This window comes from Vombatus ursinus, unplaced genomic scaffold (genome assembly GCF_900497805.2).
Source record: "Vombatus ursinus unplaced genomic scaffold, bare-nosed wombat genome assembly UNPS02014814.1, whole genome shotgun sequence".
Taxonomy (NCBI): domain Eukaryota; kingdom Metazoa; phylum Chordata; class Mammalia; order Diprotodontia; family Vombatidae; genus Vombatus; species Vombatus ursinus.
The window spans coordinates 15,867,025-15,890,023 of record NW_020954592.1 but is presented as its reverse complement, the minus strand read 5'-3'; the positions used below and the strand labels follow the sequence as shown (position 1 = coordinate 15,890,023).

The following is a 22,999-nucleotide window of genomic DNA, read 5'->3' as shown; positions in this document are numbered from 1 at the left end:
GCACAATTAATTCCCAGAGGTGTGGTCCAGAGCATGGAAAAGAAGTGAAGCTCTAGTTTTACATGTGTGCATGGAGATATGTGTGTGTATAGAAGTGCATATGTGAGCGTATGCACTAATATCCTAGTGAAAGGCTATGCCAACAGAACCCAATCTCTGGCAAGTCTAGATGGAAAAGTTTCAAAAGTAAGATGGAACATCTGGAGAGGCTCATTACCATACTAATTTTGATCAATTTTAGCCATAAGTCACTCTTGAAGACCATGTAATACAGATCAACAGACAAAATCACAAATCCTTTCAGTATGATGTGTGTACACACATACCCATATATATATGTGTAAATGCATATATATGTGTATATATATGTGATATTAATGACAAGGATTAAAAGTTTCTTGGACTACATACACTCTGAATTCAATATGGCCTTATAATATGTGCCTATGAATGAAAATACACTACCAACCATGTTTTCTCTCACCCAAGAAAACTTCAATCCTCCTAACTAATCCCCACAATCCCTGACCCCTGAATAAGTTCAAAAAAGGAAGCTGAAAAGTACTGGTACATTTTCATAAGCCTACTTATGCTGCTGTTGGAGAAATGAATCATATCCTACCATGAAACAGGAAATTCATGAGAACAAAGAAAAATCAAACAAGCCTCCAAACACAACCCAGTTTTCATAAGATTTCCTAGGAAATGGCAGAATCCAGCACATGCTCCCAATTACATTTTAAGATACTAACAGTATAGAATCTGAGAAAAAAAGCCAAAACATAGTGCTAAAAAAAAAAATTTGATACAAACTTATGAGTGATGCTGCATTAGGTAAGCTAATACTTTTAAAACACCATGACTGCTAGTCCATGTAGCTAATGTTAGCTATTAAAAATTGTCTTCTGTTAATCAGAAAAAGTTCTTTAAAAAACACAATATGGTATCTTATGTTAAATCTTTTTTTAACTGCCTGTGTACAGACATAGTCTATTTTACAACACTGAGACAGTACTGAATTCTTGGCAAACCAACCCAAACCAAGTTCTCAGCAATAGAATTCCAGTCCTTTTTTCTCCTGTTCCTCTGTCTAGTTTCCCTCTTTGGGATAATTCAGAGACAAGGGGCACAGTCCCCTAAGGTTTGGTCTAGAGCTTGAAAAGGAAGCAAAACTCAAATGAGCATGTTTTATGTTTAAGAATCTGTTGGGGGGAAAAGGTAAAAGCTACTAGTCTGAATAAGCTGGGTTATCTATAGGTTTCAATTACCCATGCTCTCCTTTACCCCTAATTAGCATGGGGAATTCAGAATAACTTTGTAGTCAGATTAAGAAACAGCACTCTGGTAGCAAGAAAGCTTGACAGGAGACTAGTCAGAAGACCCAAGTTCAAATCTAGCCTTATATACTAGCTCTGTGACTCTGGGCAAGTAACCTTACTCAGATTCAATTTCCTTCTCTGTAAAACAGGAATAATGTTGTTTAGTCTTTCAGTCGGTATCTGACTCTTCATGCCAATATGGTCTATGGGGTTTTCTTGGTAAGGATATTGGAATAGTTTGCCATTTTACACAGCTAGTGTCTGAGGCTGGATTTGAACTCAGGTCCTCTTGACTCCAGTCCCAGTGTTCTATCCACTGAGCATCTAGCTGCCAATGAGAATACTAATAATAATAGTACTTACCTATTGCTGCAGTTGTAATGAGGATCAAATAAGATAGTATATGTGAAGTACTTGGTAAAAAAGTGTTGCTTAAATGTTAGATATAACCATTATTATTACTATTACTCCTTAGTGCATCATTTTTCTTTAAAAATTTTCCTGTGTCACTAGCAGACTTGACTGCTTACTACTTAACCAACATAAGAAATTTACAGCATGATTTTCCCTCAGCCAAGCAAAATTAAAATTTGTGTTTCACTCCCAGAAAAGCCCATAAAAGAAGATTTAAAAAAAAAAAGTTTTCTCAGGAATAGGAATCGGGACTATTGGATAGTCAACCAAAGGATGAGGGCAGGGACTTGCATTTGAGTCTTTCTTGTATCCCCAATGCTTAGCACAGTACCTCGCGCATAGACTGACTGATTGGTTTTACTGATACAGGGAACTTCCACATTAAGGGAGCTCCCTCTTTCAATATAATGTGGTAGGCTCTTTACAACATTTCATCTTAGAGAGCTGCCTCAAACCCTGAGAGATTAAGTGACTTGCCAGGGTCACACACCATCTCTTTTCTTCATCTTCCCCCAAAATATCCACACACTCTTACTGCCTTCTCTGAGCAGCTTCACTTTACATCCACCTCCACATTTCTTACTGTATTTTTCAACATCCAAAACAGGTTCAGATCTTTTTAGCTACACAAAATATTTTTTGCCTCTCCAGGACTTACCAGCAACAGATCAGAAAGCAAGGCATTTAATAGCCTTTTTGGCAGAGTATGGCACTGTGTCTGGCATAGAGTAGAAGATTAACATATATTTATTGACTGACACTGGTTCTGGGAAGTAAGAGTGATCAAAATACCTTTCCAGAGTCTGTGACTGACACAAATTCTGAAATTTACTCTGAAGAGGATGGAATTAATACACACACCACACCACGGGTATGAAAATTTATTGTGCTTTATGGGACACTCCAGAAGATGAGAAGGAACACTCCAAAATCCATAGGCTTCATACCCATCTGCCACTTTAAGAATGAATACAGGACAGGCAAAATGAGAACCAGAATCAGTCCAAGCCTCAATGTGTCCACACAACTAGACTTTAAAATAACAATATTTCACACATTTGGAAAGCATAACAATGCAGACTAACAGAAGGCTTCATTTGTTAGTTAGGGATAGTGAGGTGGGGAGTGGGAGGGGGGGAGACCTTTAAATCTGTTTCTTTTACTTCTGACCTAAAAGGGTTTTGACTGAAGAACCAGGAGCAAATGACATTAGCTAACTAGATTTACAAGATAACTTTCTTAACTTCATTCCCTCCACCTCCACCCCCAACACACATACATAACACACACACACACACACACATACACACAACAGAGCAGTCTGGTGCAACCTATGGACCCTTCTTAGAATTTTTTTTTTGAATGCATAAAACAAAATATGCGGTTACAAAGGAAATCTAGCACAGGTAATAATGTTCATGACTGCTTTCTAGCTTTCCCTACAAATATGAGAAATAAAAGCCTTGAAGGAAGAAGAGCAGATACATAAATGACCTCACTAATTGGTGCAGGGACATATTTCTTTTTATTAACAAAGAATGCAAACTTTGGCATTTATCCACTCAAGCCTGCCTCTTACAATCATTCTTCACACATTCAGTTTAAAAACACTTCTGTGACAAAGTCTAGTTACTCCCTCTTATTGTCTGAGCTACCATTATTTTAGATGGAAAAACCACACCTAAAGACAAAGAATTTATCCAGGACATGAGAGTTAGCAACCAGTATCCTACTGAAGGGCCTTGACACCCTATGTGAGATACTAGCCTCTTGTTACCCCGTTACCCTTTTTCTTGGAGGTGACCAGTGGCCATGTCAATGAGTCCTTCAAAGTGGGAGGCAGTGAGAAGAGTAGAAGGATATTTACTTGTTCTGGTAGGTGCTGATGGTCACATGTGTAGAATGGGCTAGTCCAGGAGGAGTGTCAGCTTGATGGATGGTCCCTCGGGGGAAATATAACAAATCCCCTGGCTAAAATATGGGGGTAGGGGGAAAAAAAGAGTATTATAATTAAATGTCAACTCTTTCTCCCCAACCCCACTCCCATTTCTACAAAGGCCTCGAGTTTCAGCTCCTAGGTACCATTAAACTATTGTGTGATGACCCACAGGGCAATCTGGATGCTGATAAAGCTTTATTGGCAGTGGTGTCCCCAAATCATCCTATTCAGGTTATTTCACTTCCAAGTTCTCATTCACCAGTAATCAACTTGTATACTCTAATTCCTGGGGGAAGCAGAAGTACCTAGGTTCAAAAAAATCACTAGGTCAGGATGGGGGAGGTTTGGCTAAATGGCAGCTCATGCAAAAAAAATCTGAGGAATCTAGTGGATTCAAAATTCCATGAGTCATCATTGTGACACAGCAGTCAAAAGAGCTAATGTGATCTTAGGCGTAATTAAGAGACAGCTTCTAGAATAGGGGTTCTTAACCATTGATAGATTTCAAGGGGTCTGTGAACTTGGACGAGAAAAAAAATATTTCTTTGTTTTCCTTTGTAATTCTATGTATTTCATTTTATGGATTTAAAAACATTATTCTGAAAAATAGTCCACAGGCTTTAGCAGGCTGCCAGAGGCATCCAAGACACAAAAAAGGTCTAGAAGAAGGGAGATGATAGTTCTGGCTTTAGTCTGTCTGATCAGACCAAGTCTGAAGTAACATGGTCAGTTCTGCACATACACTTTATTTTAGGAAGAACACTGATAAGCTAGAAGACTACCAAAAGAATGGCAGCCAATATTCCAAAGTACTAAGAAACCATATCATATCTGGGAATGTTAGCTTAAAGCTTCAGATGTCTTCGAGTATCTAGGGATTGGCATTGTTCTTTTTGGTCACAGAGGGCAGAAATAGGAAAAAATTGGGTGGAAATTGCTAATAGAGATTTTGTTTGGCCTGATATAAGGAAAAACTTCCAAACAATGAAAGCTCATCAAGAGTAGAATGGGCTGCTTTGGAAGAAATGGGCTTCTCCTCTCTGGAGTCATCAAGCAGAGACTAGATAACTGCTTCAGAGAGATATCATAGAGGGGCTTTGAGGTACATGATGGATTAAATGACTCCTGAACTCCTTTCTATGACTCTGACATGTTCACTCTCCTGTTTAATAAGCAGAGTCTTCACATATTTTGCCTGGCCTTGCTTTCCACCTAAATGAGAACACTGTAAAGAGAAATACCCTACATGTCTAAACCTGAAACACAGGCTCTATATGAGCCATCAACTCCATTCCTGTGGTTCTGGGCCCTGCCTATTCTTCATCTCTCTCTCCCCATGGATCCTGGTGGTTCTGAAATATATTTTCCCCCAAATTCCTGTGGTGACCAAAACATTTTATAGAGCAAACTGCAGAAAAAGGGAAACTTTTTAATGATGTTTACATTCCTTTTCCTTTATTAAGATTTTATTAATTTATTTTATTGTCATCTAGTTGTTTTCAGTTGAGTCCAACTCTTTGTGACCCTTTTTGTGGTTTTCCTGGCAAAGATACCAGAGTGGTTTTCCATTTCCTTCTCCAGCTCATTTTACAGATGAGGAAACTGAGGCAAACAGGGTTAAGTGACTTGCCCAAGGTCACACAGTTAGCAAGTGTCTGAGGTCAAATTTGACCTCAGGTCTTTCCTACTACAGGCCTGGCACTCTATCCACTGAGCCACCTAGCTGTCCATTAATTCATTAATTATTAGATTTATTTAGTTTCCTTAAGCAGGAAATTACTCCCATGAAAGTGTACATTAATATGAAATATTTACACTGCTTGTTTCTAAATTAGCAGTGAGTCTTATTCAGCCCAGGGGTGGATATGGAGATATGGAGACAGCTGGCATCTTATTACTTCAAGAAAATGAATGCCTTAGGTCAGGGATTTTCAAACTGTGTTCTGTAAAACCCCTGTGCTCCACAGAACTTTGTTAAGCACGTCCTTTGAAGACAAGTGTGGTGACTAGAAGATATGTTTAATATATGCCTGCCCTATCTTTCCCCAACCCTGTATCATCAATGAAATCAGGGGTTAGAAATCAAGGGAATGGAAAGTAACACAGGTGCACCCCACAAAGCCAACAACTGAAAACTGGCTTTCAGTAACAGGATTTTATGCCTAAGGGATACTTGATAATTTTGCCATAGTAGCTTAGAAACAACCACCTGAATGTGCTCAACCAACACCATAAAATGGCAGGCACCTGTGTTTTAAAAAGGACATTAAGAGATGGAGGTCAGTCCATTCTGAAAAAATAAGTCTTTTCCAATTAACTGAGAGCAAGAAAAATTTTAAATCTGGAGAGGAGATACAAACTATTATCATTACTGTTATTAACAATAAAAATAATGAAGTGCACAATCTAGACAATGTGTTTTGTTAATCATAGAGAATCACTGCAGAGGTTCAACTTAAACATTACCTTTCTGTTATGAGACTAACGGATCCCTTTAATAAGTAATCATAGTAGTAAATGTAATAATGATAATAATACTAGCTATCCTTTATACAGTGCTATTAAGTTTAGAAAGTGCTCTACATATATTATTGCACTTGATCTTCACACGAACCCTGGGAGACAGGTGCTATTGTTATCCCCATATTGAAGAAACTGAGGTTGCCCCAGGTCACATAACTAGTAAGATTCTGAAACATGATTTGAATTCAGGTCCTCCTGACTCCCAAGTCCAGCATTCTATCCACTCTAACACCTAACAGCATAAGAAATGAGGGTTATGCATTCCCTCACCAAGATTGCTCTCTTTAGATTTCCTGTCATAAGCCCTAGCTTACAAATAATATTCAGATACTGAGTTTTAAAATAGACTAGGAACATGCTGGCTACCCTTTGCCAGGGAATGTTTATCCAGTGCAATGCACAGAGTAACAATACCTCACTATAGACCCACCATCAAGGGAATTCACAAGTGTTTTCCAAATAAAAATTATTCTTCTAATGGAGACACCATGGGAGCATGTACTCTCTGCAACCTCAGAGGGAACACAGGGCTAGGCTAACATTTCAGGAGAACATGTCCAGATGCTCCCTAAAAGGGTTTTACCTGAACATGTATTTACTAGTTCCCCAAAGGGAAAAATTAAACCCATTCACACTGTACCAGGGCAGTCAGAAATCAAGATGTGTGTGTCACCACCTCTAAGGGCACATTTATTTTTAAAGTTAAGAGTCTCTGTGAGTCTGTTGCATAAGTGTTAAAGCCACAATGAAGCCAGGAGGCCATAAAGCTCAGGTTAAATGTGGAAATGAATCTTTTCAGAAAATCAAGTTAACAGTAATAAGAATACACCACTGCCAAGTGCACAAAACCATGCTGCCCTGTAGGAATGTCTGTTCAATAGGCGACAGGGTAGAACAATCAATCTGTCACTCTTTGTGACCTCATTATGGATTTTCTTGGCAAAGATACTGCATTGGTTTGCCATTTCCTTCTCCAGCTCATTTTACAGATGAAGAAACTGAGGCAAACAGGGTTAAGTGACTTGATGGTTAAGTGACTTGCCCTTATGCTGGATGGCAAAGACTAAAAGGTCAAGTTTTTCACAGAATGGAGTAAAGGCAGCCTGCACCAGGGGGTCAGGTGCTGACTTTCATCTTGAACTTGCACTTAAGTATACAACAACTATGATACACACAGGGCAACAAAGGAGCGCAGTAAGTAAAGTGCTGGGCCTGGAGGCAGGAAGACTCATCATCCTGAGTTCAATCTGGCCTAGACACTTACTAGCTGTGTGACCCTGGGCAAGTCATTTGCTCCTGTTTGCCTCAGTTTCCTCATCTGTAAAATGAGTTGGAAAAGGAAATGGCAAACCATTTCAGTATTGTTGCCCAAAAACCCCAAAATGAGGTCAGGAGAGTCAGATATGACTGAAATCACCGAACAACATATTACAAGCTAGCAAAAAGTAGAGTAACACCACTCTTAAGTCAAGTACCTTTAATGTGAACTCATGTGTTGGTGCTCCAATCCTGTCCTCTGACTCCACATTGTAGTCTCGAGCAAGGGGCACAGTGGGTTGGTATAGGCGCCAGTGTTTCTTTCCTTCCAGTTGCAAAATAAACACCTGTAAAGAGGCACAAATTCCAAAAGTGTTAGAGAATTTCCTGATTCCCTAAATCCCTTAGCCTTCAAAAGATCCTGGATAAATGAAAAGTTGACATTTCAGAAAAAAAAAAGTTTCTTTCTCTCCACATAAAGAGATGCCACTCTGCCCCTCTCCTACCTCCATCCCAATTCTAATCCCAGGAAAAGATGCTCAACCAGGTTCATGTTATGGATCCTTTTACAGTCGGTGAAAACTATGGGCCCCTTTTCAGAATAATATTTTTAAATCCATAAAATAAATGGGATTATAAAGAAAATTAAAGGTTAGTGAAAACAAAGATGTAATTTTCTTTTCACCATCCAAGTTCACAGACCACCTAAAATCTACGTATGGTCCCAACACCTTGGATTCCAGCTTAAGAACTCTAGCTCTAAATTATGTCTGCATCATTGCTGACACATGAACTTTCACTGGTAAAAATAATTATATAACTTGTAAAGACATATCAAACAACAGAAAAATGTTCTTTACTTTTTCAAAGCAGCTCAAAAGACCCCCCAAAAAAGCCTAGACATCATATTTCAAGAAGTCTTTAAAGAAAACTGCCCAGATCTCTATGATCTCACATCACCTAGAAACCTTCAGCCACTGTCTGCATCCCCATCTCATATAATAAGGTGGCACTTCTCCTTGCCAAAGCAGACCCTTCTACACCCACAAATGTTCCTATTCTGTTCTGTTTCCTCCAGCAGATTGCCCCCTCTGCTGTCCCCATTCTCTCACTTACCTTCAATCTCTCCCTGTCAAGTGGCTGCTTCCCTCCTGCCTATCATCCCATCTTCATTCTCTCAGTGTCTACTGGCTGCCTCACTACTTCCTACAAACACACTCATGTCTTCCCCCATCCTCAAAAAACCTGCACTTGAACATCCATCCCTGCTATCATCCCACATTTCTCCTGCTTTTTGTTGCCAAATTTCTTAAGTCTGCCTATGATAAATGCCTCTACTTCTCCCCTCTGCCTCTCTTAACTCTCCACAGTCTACCTTCTGAACTTATCATTCAATCAAAACTGCTGTCTTCAAAGTTACCAATAATCTCTTAATTGCTAAACTCAAAGGGAAAGATGGCAGCAATTAGTTACCTCTAATGCTGTTATTTTTATTTGGAAATGATCTTAAAAAAAACAACCCAGGGGCAGCTAGGTGGTGTAGTGGATAGAACACTGGCCTTGGAGTCAGGAGGACCTGAGTTCAAATCCGCCCTCAGAGGCATAACACTCACTAGCTGTGTGACTCTGGGCAAGTCACTTAACCCCAACTGCATCACCAAGAAAAAAAACAAACCCAAATCATTTCAATAAATATTTGAGTGACTACTGTATACAAGGCTCTGGAATATATAAAGAGGAAGAAACCATAATCTTTCTTCCCAAGGTATCTGCAATCTAGTACATATATATAGCTTTGCAGGTCCCTGGAGCTACATGAACAACCAGAATAGAGTCTTGGGCAGGCTGTTTCTAGGGGTGGGTGGGTGGGTGTGTGGGTGTGTGTGTGTGTGTGTGTGTCTGTCTGTCTGTCTGTGTGTTGGTTATATGAGACTAAAGAGTACCTTGCTACCTTCTCTAAGCCAAGATAATCATAGGTCTGGACTAAGAAAACAATACATTGTCAAGAATAATATTACAAACCAGGAAATATTTTCAAATCTACTGTGGGACATGTACATAAATACCTACATGCATATACAGAGGTAGGTAGATTATATTTATACACAAATATAATTATAGTTATAGCTCTACAGACAGATATAAACATAGTTCTAGGGATATAGTTGTAGATATCTAGATATAGATAGATAGATAAACAGTTATGTAGATATAGTAGATATAGATCCCTTTTCATTTTTAAAGGAATTAGTAGTATTGAAATAGCTCTTACCTCAATATCATCATAATGAGGGGGCAAGCCCTGGGACTCTGAGGGCGTTATATACACATTAGATCCAACCAGAGATCCAAAAAAACATTCTAGCTTCTCCTGGATTTTCCACAGCTCATCCTTTTAAGAAAAAAAAAAAGAAAAGAGAAAGAAATAAAGACAATTCCATAGCCAAATTCTTCCCTTCCCATCCCCCAAATCATATGAATTAGGTAAGACCTAAGTGCCATAGGATAAGCTTAAGAAGCAAGGTTAGACTAAAAAGAAAAAGGGAGAGAAAATGAATTAGTCAATAAATATTAAGTAACAATTATGTGCCTGGTGCCCAGGTCAAAGAGGTAGAAAATGTCAGAGATGGGATTTGATCTTCAGTCTTCTGACTCCAGAACCTATGTTCTTTCCATTAGCATCAGAGGGAAACTAAAAAATAAAAAAGCTAAGTAATATGGTGGCCTTTGAAGTCAGGAAGACCTGAGTCCAAATTACTAGCTATGTGACTCTGGGCAAATTACATAATCTCTCTCAGCTTCAATTTCCTCATCTTTAAATTGAAGATAATAAATAACAAGATCCACATCATAATGTTGTTGTCAGAACCAACTGAGATCCACGTGGAAAGCACTTTAAAGCACCATAAAAATTCTAGTTGCTGCTGCTACTGCTGCTGTTGCAACTACTTCTACTACTTCTACTATTATTTAAAAAGAGGAAAATCAGATCATTTTGAGAAATGTCTTATTTAGGCCTCTAGGCTACTTTTATAAACCTCTAGGCATCTCTATGGCTCCAAAGAAGTAACAGAAGGGATTGAACATTGAATTGGCTCTTCTCACTCTAAGATGGCAGAATTAGGAGCAATGATTTACAGTTGCAAAGAGACAAATTCAGGCTTGATATAAGGAAAATTGTTGTGTTAATCAAAGCTACCCAGAAAGTGAAAAGCTAATCTTTGGGAATAGCTCCCAAACAGCCTAATTTATACCCAGGGAGGAGGTTTTCTTCCCAAAGATGGCTGGAGTGGTTTGCCATTTCATTCTCCAGTTCATTTTACAGATGAGGAAACTGAGGCAAACAGGGTTAAGTGACTTGCCCAGGGTCACACTGTTAGAAAGTGGCTGAGGCCAGATTTGAAATCAGCTCTTCCTGACCCCAGGCCTGTTGCTCTAGCCACTATACCTAGATGCCTGAAAAGTAGTTGAGTACTTATCTTTCTGGAGGCTCCCTGAGAGATGTTCTTCTTAGACCAGACCTGTGACTTCACTGCTATAACAGGAAGCAACTGGGAAAGAACTCTCTCTAATAATGAAGTCCAGCATCTGCCCTGCAAGTTACACTTGCAGAGTGGCTTGGGTGGGGCCCCAACGTGTTAAGTGACTTACTGGGGAAAACAGGCAGGACCCTGCAATCTTCCTGACGCGAGATCAGCTTTCCCTCCAGTATATCATGCTGCCTCAAAGCCTCAGAGATTCTTTAATGACTGTGTATAACGTTTAGCTCTTCACACAGGTATTTCCAGGTCAACTGGAATAGCTCTCTATGTCCTGAAATGGGGATAAACAAGGGAGTTGATGATCCTCCTCTCAGAATATCTCAATGCTAGCCTATGATTTTCTGCCATCTGGTCTTTTTCTCAACCAGTGATCTCTGACTTGGGCAACTTAGTCTACAAAATAAGTGCTTTCATCTTTCCTTCTTAAAATTTCCCATCACCCTTCACCTTGCTTACTGAATGAATGAGCATTCCATTAACCTAGAACCACTCCTTCTTGACTGCTGCATACCTTTTTCCCCCTTTTTGCTAAGCCTTGTTTTCTTGAACTTGCCTTTTTCCAAAAACCGGCTGAGATGAATCTTTCCTCCTCTCTCTTTTTGTGTCCAAGAATATCAATAACTGCCTTTTCACATATGCATGTTCAACAGTAACTCCTGAGACAATGAGAACAGAAGAGAGGCTAATTTAGCTTTATTCTATTTTCTCTTCCAATTTCAAGTACTATTGGTTCCATGAAAGTCATAGAGTTTAAAGCAAAAATTCTGCTGAAGACCAGAAGTCACATAAAGGATGCCCAAGAATTCCTAATGTAGTTTTAAGCTATTAAAGGTTAACTTAGAATTTGAAATATCAGGTTTATAATCTGCTGAAAAGCCAGGGCTCCTGTATCTTGCCAGACCCCTCCCAGCAACAATATGATCAGTGCCTTTTCACAGGAACGAAATAAATAAATTGGAATCAAACCTTTGTAAGACCCAAGCACCATTATGACTACAGAATGAAACAACACACCCCATCTCCTACTTCCTGTAGTGCTCAAGTCAAGTCAGGAAATATCCCTTAAGCACTTACTAGGTGCCAAGCTCTGTTTTAAGTGCTAGAGATGCAAAGAAAACAATGATGTTAGTAGAGTTGAGGGGTGGGGGAGAAACAGCAGGAAAAGTGGAGGGGAGAAACTGTACTGGCCAATAAGACCAGGAAGGGGTATTGTAGGTTGAGAACCAAACTCTTCCTGTTCCAATAAACCCAGCCAAAAGGCTAAGTAGCAGAACTAAGGTCATGGCCACCTTCGAGTCAGGAAGATGGTACGTGCAAGATTGGTGTGTGTGAAGTGAGGTGGTGGAAGGGGTCTGGGAAGGTGCCGAGTCGCTTTCTGAAGGCAATTGCAGGCTGCTTTCCAGAATTTGTTAGATCTGTTGTAAGAATGAGCAAAGGGGCATTCCAAAAACCAAAGGATATTTGGGGGTGCAGAAAAGACACCCACAGAAAACATGCACTTTCCTAACTTTCTGTTGATCTCTTGATGATAAAATATTAAATAACTTCACTGTTGTAATTTATCTTCTTTTATTTCTGGAAAAGTGATATCAAAATGCCTTTCCTGCCCAGCTCTAGTTAGAGCAAGCAAGAGACCTGAAAAAAGAAAATAAACTTTCTATCATCCCCTGCAGGCAAATAAACTCAGGCTCCCTCACACAAGAGAAAAACTGTCAGCAGTTCAGGCCTTCTCTCTAATAACAATGCCTTATCTCTCATGTACTGTCATGAGATCTTAGATTTAGAATTTGGAAGGTACCTTGGAGGCCAACTAATCCAACGTCTTCATTTTGTACACAGGGAAACTATGGCTCCTTCAGATGAGTTATATAATAGAACAAAGGTCATAACAGGGGAGCAAGCAACAGAGCCAGGATTTGAACCCTGGACCTCTGATGTCAAATCCAGTACCACGCAGCCTCTCAGATGATCCAAACACAAATAATTACCAAAAAAAGAAGAGAGAATCTAATGAGATTGTTTTAAAGAAACAATCAGAGGCTTTATGTTAGAGTGTTACACAAGGATTTGATTATAAAACAATAGTCATGGGGCAATGAATAGAGCACCAGCCCTGGAGTCAGGAAGACCAGAGTTCAAATCCAGCTTCAGATACTTACTTGACCCTGGGCAAGTAACTTAACCCTGATTGCCTCCCCTTGCTCCCCACTCCCCCCAAAAATAAAACAGTAGTCACGTTCCTGGGAAAAGTATTGGTCCAAACATCTTCATTTTACACAAACGCAACTGAGGTCCAGAGAATTTAAATTCCTTGCCTACACCATGCATGATAAGGAGCCAAACCCTCTTTCATACCCAAGAAGGACTTCTAACTCCAAATCCAATTTCTCTTTCCACTGTGCCAAAGATAACTCATTCATTAAAAAGAAAAATAAACATTTCCCACAAAAGCTAAGTGGTCAAAGCATATGAAGAAAAAAAAAAACCAGTTATACAGAGCTATAGTTACAATACACAGATATACAGAGGGGGACAGCTAGGTGGCACAGTGGATACCAGCACCAGCCCTGGAGTCAGGAGGACCTGAGTTCAAATCCGGCCTCAGACACTTGACACTTACTAGCTGTGTGACCCTGGGCAAATCACTTAACCCCCTTGCCTCACCAAAAAAAAAAAAAAAGACATACAGATTATTAACAACCATATGAAAAACAGCAGATTCAATCACTCCCAAGGCCTGCTCCTGGTTTGCTGGGGCCAGGGTTGTACTGGCATGGTCTGCACTGGACTGCGTTTTTCTCTCACCTAGGTCCTACGGGCCCCTCCTACTTACCTTCTAAGTTGTCTTTGGTGTCTGTGGGCTGAGAAGTCTGGAAAGCACCACTGTTGCCAGCAATTCAATCCCCAGAGGCCTGCTCAGGGTTTGCTAGGGCTCGGTCTGCACCAGCATGACCTACACTGGACTGCACTCCTCTCTGACTTGTGCAACAATCTTTTCCTGTTGACCTTCCTAGTTGTCATGGGCTAGAAATTTGTTTCACCCTTTCTGTGGGTTCTGCCGCTCTAGAATTTGTTCAGAGTCACTTTTTAAAGGTATTTGAAGGGGTTTGGGAGAGAGCTCAGGTGAGTTCCTGTCTTCACTCTCCCATCTTGGCTCCATCCCCGACAGTCCCAGCTCTTAAGGAGCTCACAGTTTATTAGTGAAGACAACATGCCAACAACTGTGTACAAACAAAACACTGACCAGATAAATTGGAGGTAATCCCAAGAGGGAAGGCACTAACACAAAGGGAGATTGGAAAAGGCTTCTTGCAGAAGATAAAGTTTTAATTGGGACTTGAAGCAACACAAGGAAATCAGAAGATGGAAATGAGGAGGGAGAGAATCGAGGCATGGGAGACACTCAATGAAAATGCAGAGAATCAAGAAATAGAGCATCCTGGGCCAAGGAACAGCAAACAGGCCACTGTCACTGGGTCAACAAGTACTTGGAGGAGAAGGAGTAAGATGCAAGAAGACTGGAAAAGGGGCTACGTTATAAAGAGCTTTAAAAGCCAAAGAGAGGATTTTCTATTCCATCCTGGATGTGAAGGGACCAACTGGAGTTTACTGAATGGCACAGGGAGTGGCAAGGTTATATATGTACTTTAGGAAGATCACCTTGACAGCTGAGTGGAGAATGGAATGGAGTGGGGAGAGAACTGAGGCTAGGAGTCCAATCAGAAGACTCCTGCAATCATCTAGGCAGGAGGTGGTGTAGATGTGCACCAGGCCAACGGCAGCATTACAAGAGAAAAAGGGACTAATACTGGAGATGTTATGAAGATACAACTGATAGGACTTGGCAACAGACTGGACATGAGGCACAGGTGAAAGTAAGAAGTCAAGGATGGCACCCAGATTGAGAACCTGGATGAAACTGGTGCCTTTGACAGTAATAAGAAAGCTAGAAAGAGAGAAACATTTGAGGGGAAAGATCTGTTTCTAGAAAAAAAGTTTAAATATACCTTGTTGTTGTTCAGTTGTGTAAGACTCTTTGTGATCTGATTTAGGGTTTTCATGGCTAAGATACTAGAATAATTTGCCATTTCCTTCTCCAGCTCATTTTACAGATGAGAAAACTGAAGCAAACATGGTTAAGTGACTGCTCCAAGGTCACACATTTATAGTAAATGTCCGAGGCCAGATTTTAACTTAGATCTTCCTGACTCTACGCCTGGCACTCTATTGACTTTCCCACCTACCTGCCCAATTAAATAAACTAATTTTGTTAAATTGGAGGAGAGGGCATCCAAACACATATGGGACATAGAATCAAGGTAATTAAAAATGAATACACAAGAATAACACAAGACTATAGGAATATTTTTATTAGCACTAAATCTCTGAATGAGCTGAGGCTGGTGATGAATATTAAATTCAACACAATTTTAATTTTTTAGCTATATTATCAACAAAAAAGAGATAAAAAGATTGTTTAGAATGGATAGAATATACAAATGAGAGAAATGAAAAGAGATAATTCTTATGGAAAGGATAAAGCAAAAATTGCTTGTAAGTGAGCTTGTATGTGACTTATAAGTGAGCTTAGTACAAAGGAAGCATTTGATAATGTTCCAGTGTAAAGGGAACACTTAAAAAGAAGGTTGGGAGGAAGAGATAAATAATAAAGATGTTAGATAATGACCAGTGGGAATGGAATCATGTATGGTTCTTGCTGAGACTGTAACTCTTCTATGAAAATTAATCCCCAAGAACTTCTAAAATAATATAGTTTATTTTGTACTAAGAAGCAGTGTGGTATAATGGATAGAGAGCTGCCCTTCCCAGTCAAAAAGACTTGTATCAGAGTCCCTTCTCTGATACATATATACTAGCTGCTTGACCACAAGCAAGTCATTTACAACTTCAGTGCTGCAAGAAACTCTCTAAGACTAAGTTTTGGACAAGACTCTGTCTATATGAGTAGAGGGTTAGTTGTTTAAATCATTGTTTAAACCACTAGTAAACCATTAGTTGTTTAAAAAAATGTCATGTCAAACTCAAATAGAAATGGATCCCTACAGCTGCATAACTCAGAAAACCACAAATTAACATTATTTATATTGTAATATAGGGCAACTAGATAGTGCAGTGGATAGAACACCCTCCCTGGAATTAGGAAGACCTGATTTCAAATATGGCCTTAGACACTTACTAGCTGTGTGACCTTGGACCAGTCACTTAACTCTGTTTGCCTCAGTTCCTCATTTCTAAAATGAGCTAGAGAAGAAAATGACAAACCACTCCAGTATCTTTGCCAAGAAAACCCCAAATGGGGTCAGAGTCCAACACAATTAAACAACAACAAAATGTTGTAATACATATTGCTGTTAGCCTAGCCCAAACACTGCTTATACTTACCTGTACATGAGCTCCAATTGGGAGTGATTTCAACTTCAAAAAGAAAATTCGGTGACTTCCTAATAAGCCACCAGATTCACGGGTAAATTTTCCAGTAAGGAGACTGATGGATAGACGGACAGATAGATAGAACAACAGATGAGCATTTATTAAGTGCTTCATATGTGCCAGGTACTATACTAAGCCCTGAAGATAGAAATTATAAGCAAGACAACCACTGGCCTCAAACACCTCACATTCCAGTGAGGAAAGTAAAACATAAAGGAATGCAAAGGCCCAGGGTCATCTGGAAAGGCAGAAAGTATTCTCACAGGGGCATAGTGAAAAGACTGCAAGGTAGGGTAATGGAGGCCTTGGCTAGATAAGGTTCATTTATCAGGGCCAGATTCACCAGAATCTTCTGGTGGCTTAGTAGAGTGATCACAGCAGATATCTGAAACCAGAGTTCCAGGAAACTGGGACAATGTCACCAAAAGGGGCAAGGGCCCCCAGGCCACCACCTCCACATCCTCCTGACTAGAAGCTTGGACTACACATCTGAGTCTCCTCCTCGATTTGATTTGCCAGAGCCAAGGTCTCCATGGCACTCCCCTGCAGGTTCTTCACCATGCCCTGTGAAAACACCTTCTCCCTTTCCAGACACTTCCCACCCCCAGCATTCCTTCATGTTTTTCTTCCCCCATTAGAAAGTAAGGTCCCTATGGCCAAAACTGTCTTGCTTGCTTGTATTTCTATCCTCAGGGATCAGCACAGAGGAAGCACTTGTTAATGTTCATCTACTGACCTATGGATTTCAATCTCTCTATCCATGGGAAAGCTTACCAGGTTATATTTTACAAAAGGTCACTAGCTTTTCTCAGATTGGGATATGCACAGCAAGAGAAGAGGAGATTGGATGAATTCTTGAATCTAACCTTATAATTCAAGAATTATTCCAAGTGGAGTTAGTAAAACATATAGGCCACACATTCAGCCTTGAATGATGGAAGCAATATGTTCTGCAATGAGAGGCTCAGATGTTACTTTACCTTAAATCTCTGAGGCTGGTGGAACTGGATGGTTGCCCTTTTCTGATCAAAATCTTTTCTCAGTTGGAGGTAGTGTACTTTGCTGCCCTTATTTAACACCTTCTTCTGCCCATTCACACATCGGCACACATTTATATCTCTTCCATAGTACATCCCCAGTCTGCACAGATTCTTCAAATCTGTTAACTGGAAAAGGGATTGAAAGTAAGCAGCCAGTGAAGGATCATCTCTCTGAATTAGAAGGGGCTTTTGCTCCCAGTATTCCTTGAAAAAAGTCTCTGTCTTGATGGGCGAGATCAAGCTCTCAAAGAGAGCATCAGGGCTGTCAAAGTTCAAAGGTGAAGCAGGATCAACTGTTTCCACTTTCACTCGCTTACAAGGACTGGGCCCTTCTTCCATGGCCACATCTGCATTTGTCCCATTCCTAGCCATGGTCCTGTTTCAGGAATAAAAAGCCAAGCCACGAATCAACCAATATTCAATTCAACAAAGTGTCATTTATGAAGTATTTAATCTAGATCTTAGGGATACAAAGACAACATCAAAACAGTTACTGCTCTCAAGGAGATGAGGAAAAGCTTTCATTTTTTATTTCTCTATCCTTGTCCTGCCCTCCTCCCAGCTCCCAAAAATTCATACATAATCATTTACACTACATGCCAAGCAAATTTGTTTTTAAACAGGACAGCACAGTACTCTCAACCCTAGGAAACAAAACTATATCCTAAAAAAAAAAATCCATTTTAATCTAATGCCAAATAGTCCATAAACCAAGCGGAATACCCTTCTTCCTAAGAGGTCTAATCATCCTGGTCTCAGGCCAAACTGAGTTCTTATAATTCTCATTCCCCTCCTCACACCTAGAAAACTGTAGTGAGAAATCAGAAAGTAGGAAACAAAAACAGAAAATGCAAAACATATGTGCACAAAAAACCTTTTCCCATGGGAGAAAGGGCATTGGGCAAGTTGGGAGTAAATTTCTACAAAGATCCACTAAACATGGGCGTGGGTATCAATCAATTAAAAGACATTTAATAAGTACCAGGCACTTATGTGCCAGGTACTCTGCTAAGCGCTGAGCATATAAAGGGAGGCAAAAAGTCCCTACCTTCAAGGAGCTCATAATCTACTGAGCATTAAGTACTGGCTCCAGTAAACTCCAGGAAATTTTACCTTGGTGTCCAAAACCTAAGGCCAGATTCCCCAGACTAATTTAAATCGGAGTAACTCAAATTTTCTGACCCATAAACACTAAGCCAATGGCATTCTGAGACTAAGGAATTCTCTCTTGGAGTAAACCCTATGGAACCAAAGAACTACAAATACTGAGTTAGAAATTGCCTCTTCCCTCAAAGAAGAGTTCTTCAGAAGGAGATTGGCACAAGCATAAACCTTCAGTTAAGGTTCAACAAATGGGGGGGGGGGTGTCAGCAGAGGGGAAGGAAGGATAGATTTTAGAAATACTACTAGAGCCTGGTGACATGAGCTCAAAAGTCCAGGAACAAGTAGGTGTGAAATTTGAGAGTCAGATTTGGAGAGGAACCAGAAGGGGAGCCTGGTCCTGTCTCTCCAGGAAAGGTCAAGTAGCCAGTATCAAAGCAGCTGGAAAGGTACGGAGATATGTAGGCCAGAGGGACAAGGGATGGAAAAGAGGTGGTTGGGACTCATTACCCTGGCACTCACATAAGCTCTTAAAATAACTGTACAACTACTACTAACTCCTCTCAACAGCTGATGTGTGCCTCTTGAAGGAGAATCTCTTAAGGTCCTCCTTTAAGTGTTATCACAATACACATTCCTGTCACAGCTACGATTCCCACATTACAATATATAGATGAAATGCATAATAATATTCATATGTCTATAGGTTTTCAAAGGGGTTACCTTACAAGAACTCTGTAAAGTGGGAAAAACACCTATTATTTCCCCCATTTTACAGATGAGGAAACTGAAGTCAAGAAAAGTGATTTGACCAAAGTCATACTACACATTACATGGAAGAACTGGGATTCAGACCAAGGCCTTCTGCCTCAAAATCTAATGTGCTTTCCACCTCACTGTTTTGTCCCAAAGAAGGCAAAAGATAAAGACAAGGGACTTGGGATGGATGACAGTGTGACTTATTAAACTACTTCCCTGTAATCCTTAAAAATAAGGCAATAAACCTCTTAATAAACCAACACTTTTCACAATAATACTGCTGTCTGTAAATATCATCCAGGCTTATATATTAAACTTTCTTTAAGGGAGCAGAATAGGTGAAGATAACTGAAAAATGTGCACATTTCATTGTTTTTCTAGTAGTGCAAAAATGATTTTACAGAGTCATTTATCCTATTCTCACCTGGTCCCTGGTTTAAGTGCATGCATTAGCAAGGCAACTGGTTAGGGTAAGCATTGCAGATCACTCCACGAGGGGATCAAACCTTGGTCCTTTTCTCACTGGGCCATCTAATTATAATTACCTCACTTTCCAGAGGAGCTCCCAATTACCAGGATCAAATCCTCTTCGGCATTCAAAAACCGTCATAACCTGGCCCCTTTCAATCTAGCTACTCTCTGTCTACCTTAACACCCTCCAAGTACTCCAGGAACTAGTGATGAAGGAAAAGGTACAGATGTCAGTTGAGTCAATGAAGAAGAATGGGAGTGCTATTCCCAACTAATTCAGAATTTTAAAAAGTACTCCCCACTCCCTCCACACAAACCAACTTCTGGGGCCCAAAGCTAAAGGTTTCCTAAAAATAAATGTTAATTTTTACACCCACACTTCTTTTATCCCGAAGAAGAGGGTAAATTTAAAATGTTCTTTTTCTCAAAATGCAACATGTACAATAACTACCAGAAATCAAGTGCTTAAAAATGTCTCAAAAAACAAACTCAAAACGAAGCCACCTTTGAAAAATTCTGCAGTCCATCACTATTAAAACAAACAAAAAAATCATATGACAAAAACTTGAGAGAGAGAGAGAGAGAGAGAAAGAGAGAGAGAGAAAGTGTGTTTGCTATCAGTATTTGCTTCCAAATTGCTCACGGTTGCAATCATCTGAGGCTTCAATTAGGAATCTACAATCTACTGGGCAATAGTGTTAGATACAATTCTCATCTTGATTGTAGATGCCACAAAAACACAGAGCACTCTCACTGTAGTTATAGTGTTAAGAAAAAAAAAGAGGAAATCAGAACTCTGAAAGCTGTTTTCATTAGAATTTATTTAAAAATATAAAATATTAGGAAGAGGGTAACAATTCAATCAAAAAATTAAAAAGCCCAAAATGCAAATACAAATGTTAAATTGTTAGACTAAACCACTTTGGGGTACAAAAAACCCTATAAAGAAAATTAGTATGTATGCCTATACTTTTGCCAGCAAATGCTAGAGATATATATTTACTCAGGTCCTCTACTCTGCTGTAAAAAGATCTTTTTTTTTTGGATCTTTCTTACAAGTCCTAAACTGATGAGAAGTGGTGCTCTAAGCAACCTGTGTCAATCATCGGTCTAACAAACAAAAGATACAAGCTACAAACATGGATGGGCAGGTTTTGGCAATTCACTGAAAAAGCTAGCATGCTCCCCAGGCTTTATTGGTTCAAGTTTCAAACTTCAGGATCCAAAATATGTAAGCCACTTGTGGTATCTACTTTATTGTGTGTGTTGCTTTTAATATAATTTTAAGAGGGAAAAAAATCTGCCCTGCAAGTTAACAGGGTAAGAAAACTCCAAATTGGCTCATCAGGGCCTAGGCTATCCATGCCAGCTGTCAAAAGCGACAGGAAGAATGACATGCTTGACCCACAAACTAGGTCTCCTCAAGATTCACTGGTTGGGTAATCTTTCCACCCCACCCAACCACAGTGCTCCCATTTCAGGGCATGCACCGGTTTAGGAGTCAGAGGGCCTGGGTTCACATTCTAATTATGTCACTTACTAAGTGACCTCAGGCAAGCAATTTTTCTGGGCCTCAACTTCTTCATTTGCCCTCTGGGGAGACTGGATTGAATGGCCTTTGAGACCCCTTCTAGTTCTAAAAGATCCTTTACCTCAAAACAATGTGTCATAAGTAAGAAAAATTTCATTTGGTAAAATGCTCAAAAATCAACTACTGTTATTAAAGCGTGAACGTAAGCTAACACAGAACAGCATTTATCATCAAGTCGCACATCCAGTGGCACCAGCCCCAGGAATTTCCAATCTAATGGGGTGTAAAACACTTTTCAGGGCTGGGAAACCCTTTAAGCCTGAACCACCTCAATGCTGCTTCAGGCGAGACCAAAGAATGGGTACTTAGTCCTACACAAATACAATCTCCCCAAACCCAAACACTTTCCCAAATTGAAAACCAGCAGACTACGCCTCAAGAGTCGTGCAGGGTTGCAACATAAGCAGGGACAGCAAGACTTGGCTGATTTATTTCGGGAAGCGCACCGCCCCTCCGCCCCCGGTGGCCGGCCAGATTTCCAAACTTTCCCCTCATTCACTCCAAGTTCTCGGGGTGGCAGGCAAAATGCACACCATGCACGATACACTCTCCCTTGTTTTCCGAGAGAATCCCTTGGCGTGAGATTTATTAAAAAGTCGTACTTTGGCAACACTCCCCCACAGACAGACCCCTCCCTCCCCCCATCATCAAAGTGGAGCCCCATGGTCAGCGCTGCCCGAGCGTCATCACGGACACTCTACAGTCAAGCCCCCCCAACAATGTGGCCAGGCTGGGGGTGCTCACGCAGGCAAGCAGGCGCCTCTCCTCTCCCCCAGCTGCTGCTGCTGGGGGCTGGCGAGGGGCTCCGAAAGGCTGGGCACGAGAAGCTGGGCCAAGGCGTACAAGCCCGAGAAGCCTGTGGCGCCGGCCCCCACTTACCCGGCGTGGCCTGTTGCATGTGCCCCAGAACAGCACGTGTAGAAGGAAGAAGCGGCGGAAGCGGCAGCCGGGTCAGGGCGGGGACGGCGTGGCCACGCTGGAGGGCGGGGTGCTGCGGCTGGGGGCGGAGGCGGCCCAGCTGGGGCTTGGGTCCGCAGTGGGGGTCTCTAGCTGCGCTCGAGACCCTGCCGGGGCCGGGGGACTGGTCCGGGCTGATTTTCTGTCTTCTGCGGAGATCTGAACCAGGCGGCTTGGTGTCGTTCTTGGGGGCGAGTGGGGAGAATCGACATGCCCGGCGCTGGGCATCCGAGTCCGAGCAAGAGCTGCCCTTGTCTCCCTCCCCCACCTCCATTAGAACGTAAACTCGCTGCGAGTAGGAATTTTTATACACACACATCCACATATGTAATCCAAATTTTATATATACACCTGTGTATATATGTATTATATATAAAATTTATACACGTGTACGTGAACACACACACACACACAAACACACACAAACTCCTGCACTTATTTCCCTCCCCTACCTTGATGAGAAGGTAACGGCAAGTAGGGAATAAACATGTATACATACATATATAATTCCTATTATATGTGTATATATAATTTCCCAAAAATTACATATTTGCACACGTGTGTGTATGTGTGTATGTATATACACTTGCACTTCTCTTCCTCCCCCACCTCCATAAGAATGTAAGCTCATTTCT

The 22,999-nt window shown here is 40.7% G+C and overlaps 1 protein-coding gene across 1 annotated transcript in view; it reads right to left on the bottom strand.

Moving 5' to 3' along the window:
• Window positions 1–22,592, bottom strand: part of RIOX2 (ribosomal oxygenase 2) — a 31,747-nt gene extending 9,155 nt beyond the window's left edge. The window contains 6 exon segments of the mRNA XM_027835353.1: window positions 3,601–3,704; window positions 7,671–7,799; window positions 9,725–9,844; window positions 17,426–17,861; window positions 22,287–22,433; window positions 22,435–22,592. Coding sequence (XP_027691154.1) covers window positions 3,601–3,704; window positions 7,671–7,799; window positions 9,725–9,844; window positions 17,426–17,861; window positions 22,287–22,433; window positions 22,435–22,592 — 1,094 coding nt within the window.
• Between the last annotated feature and the right edge of the window lie 407 nt (window positions 22,593–22,999).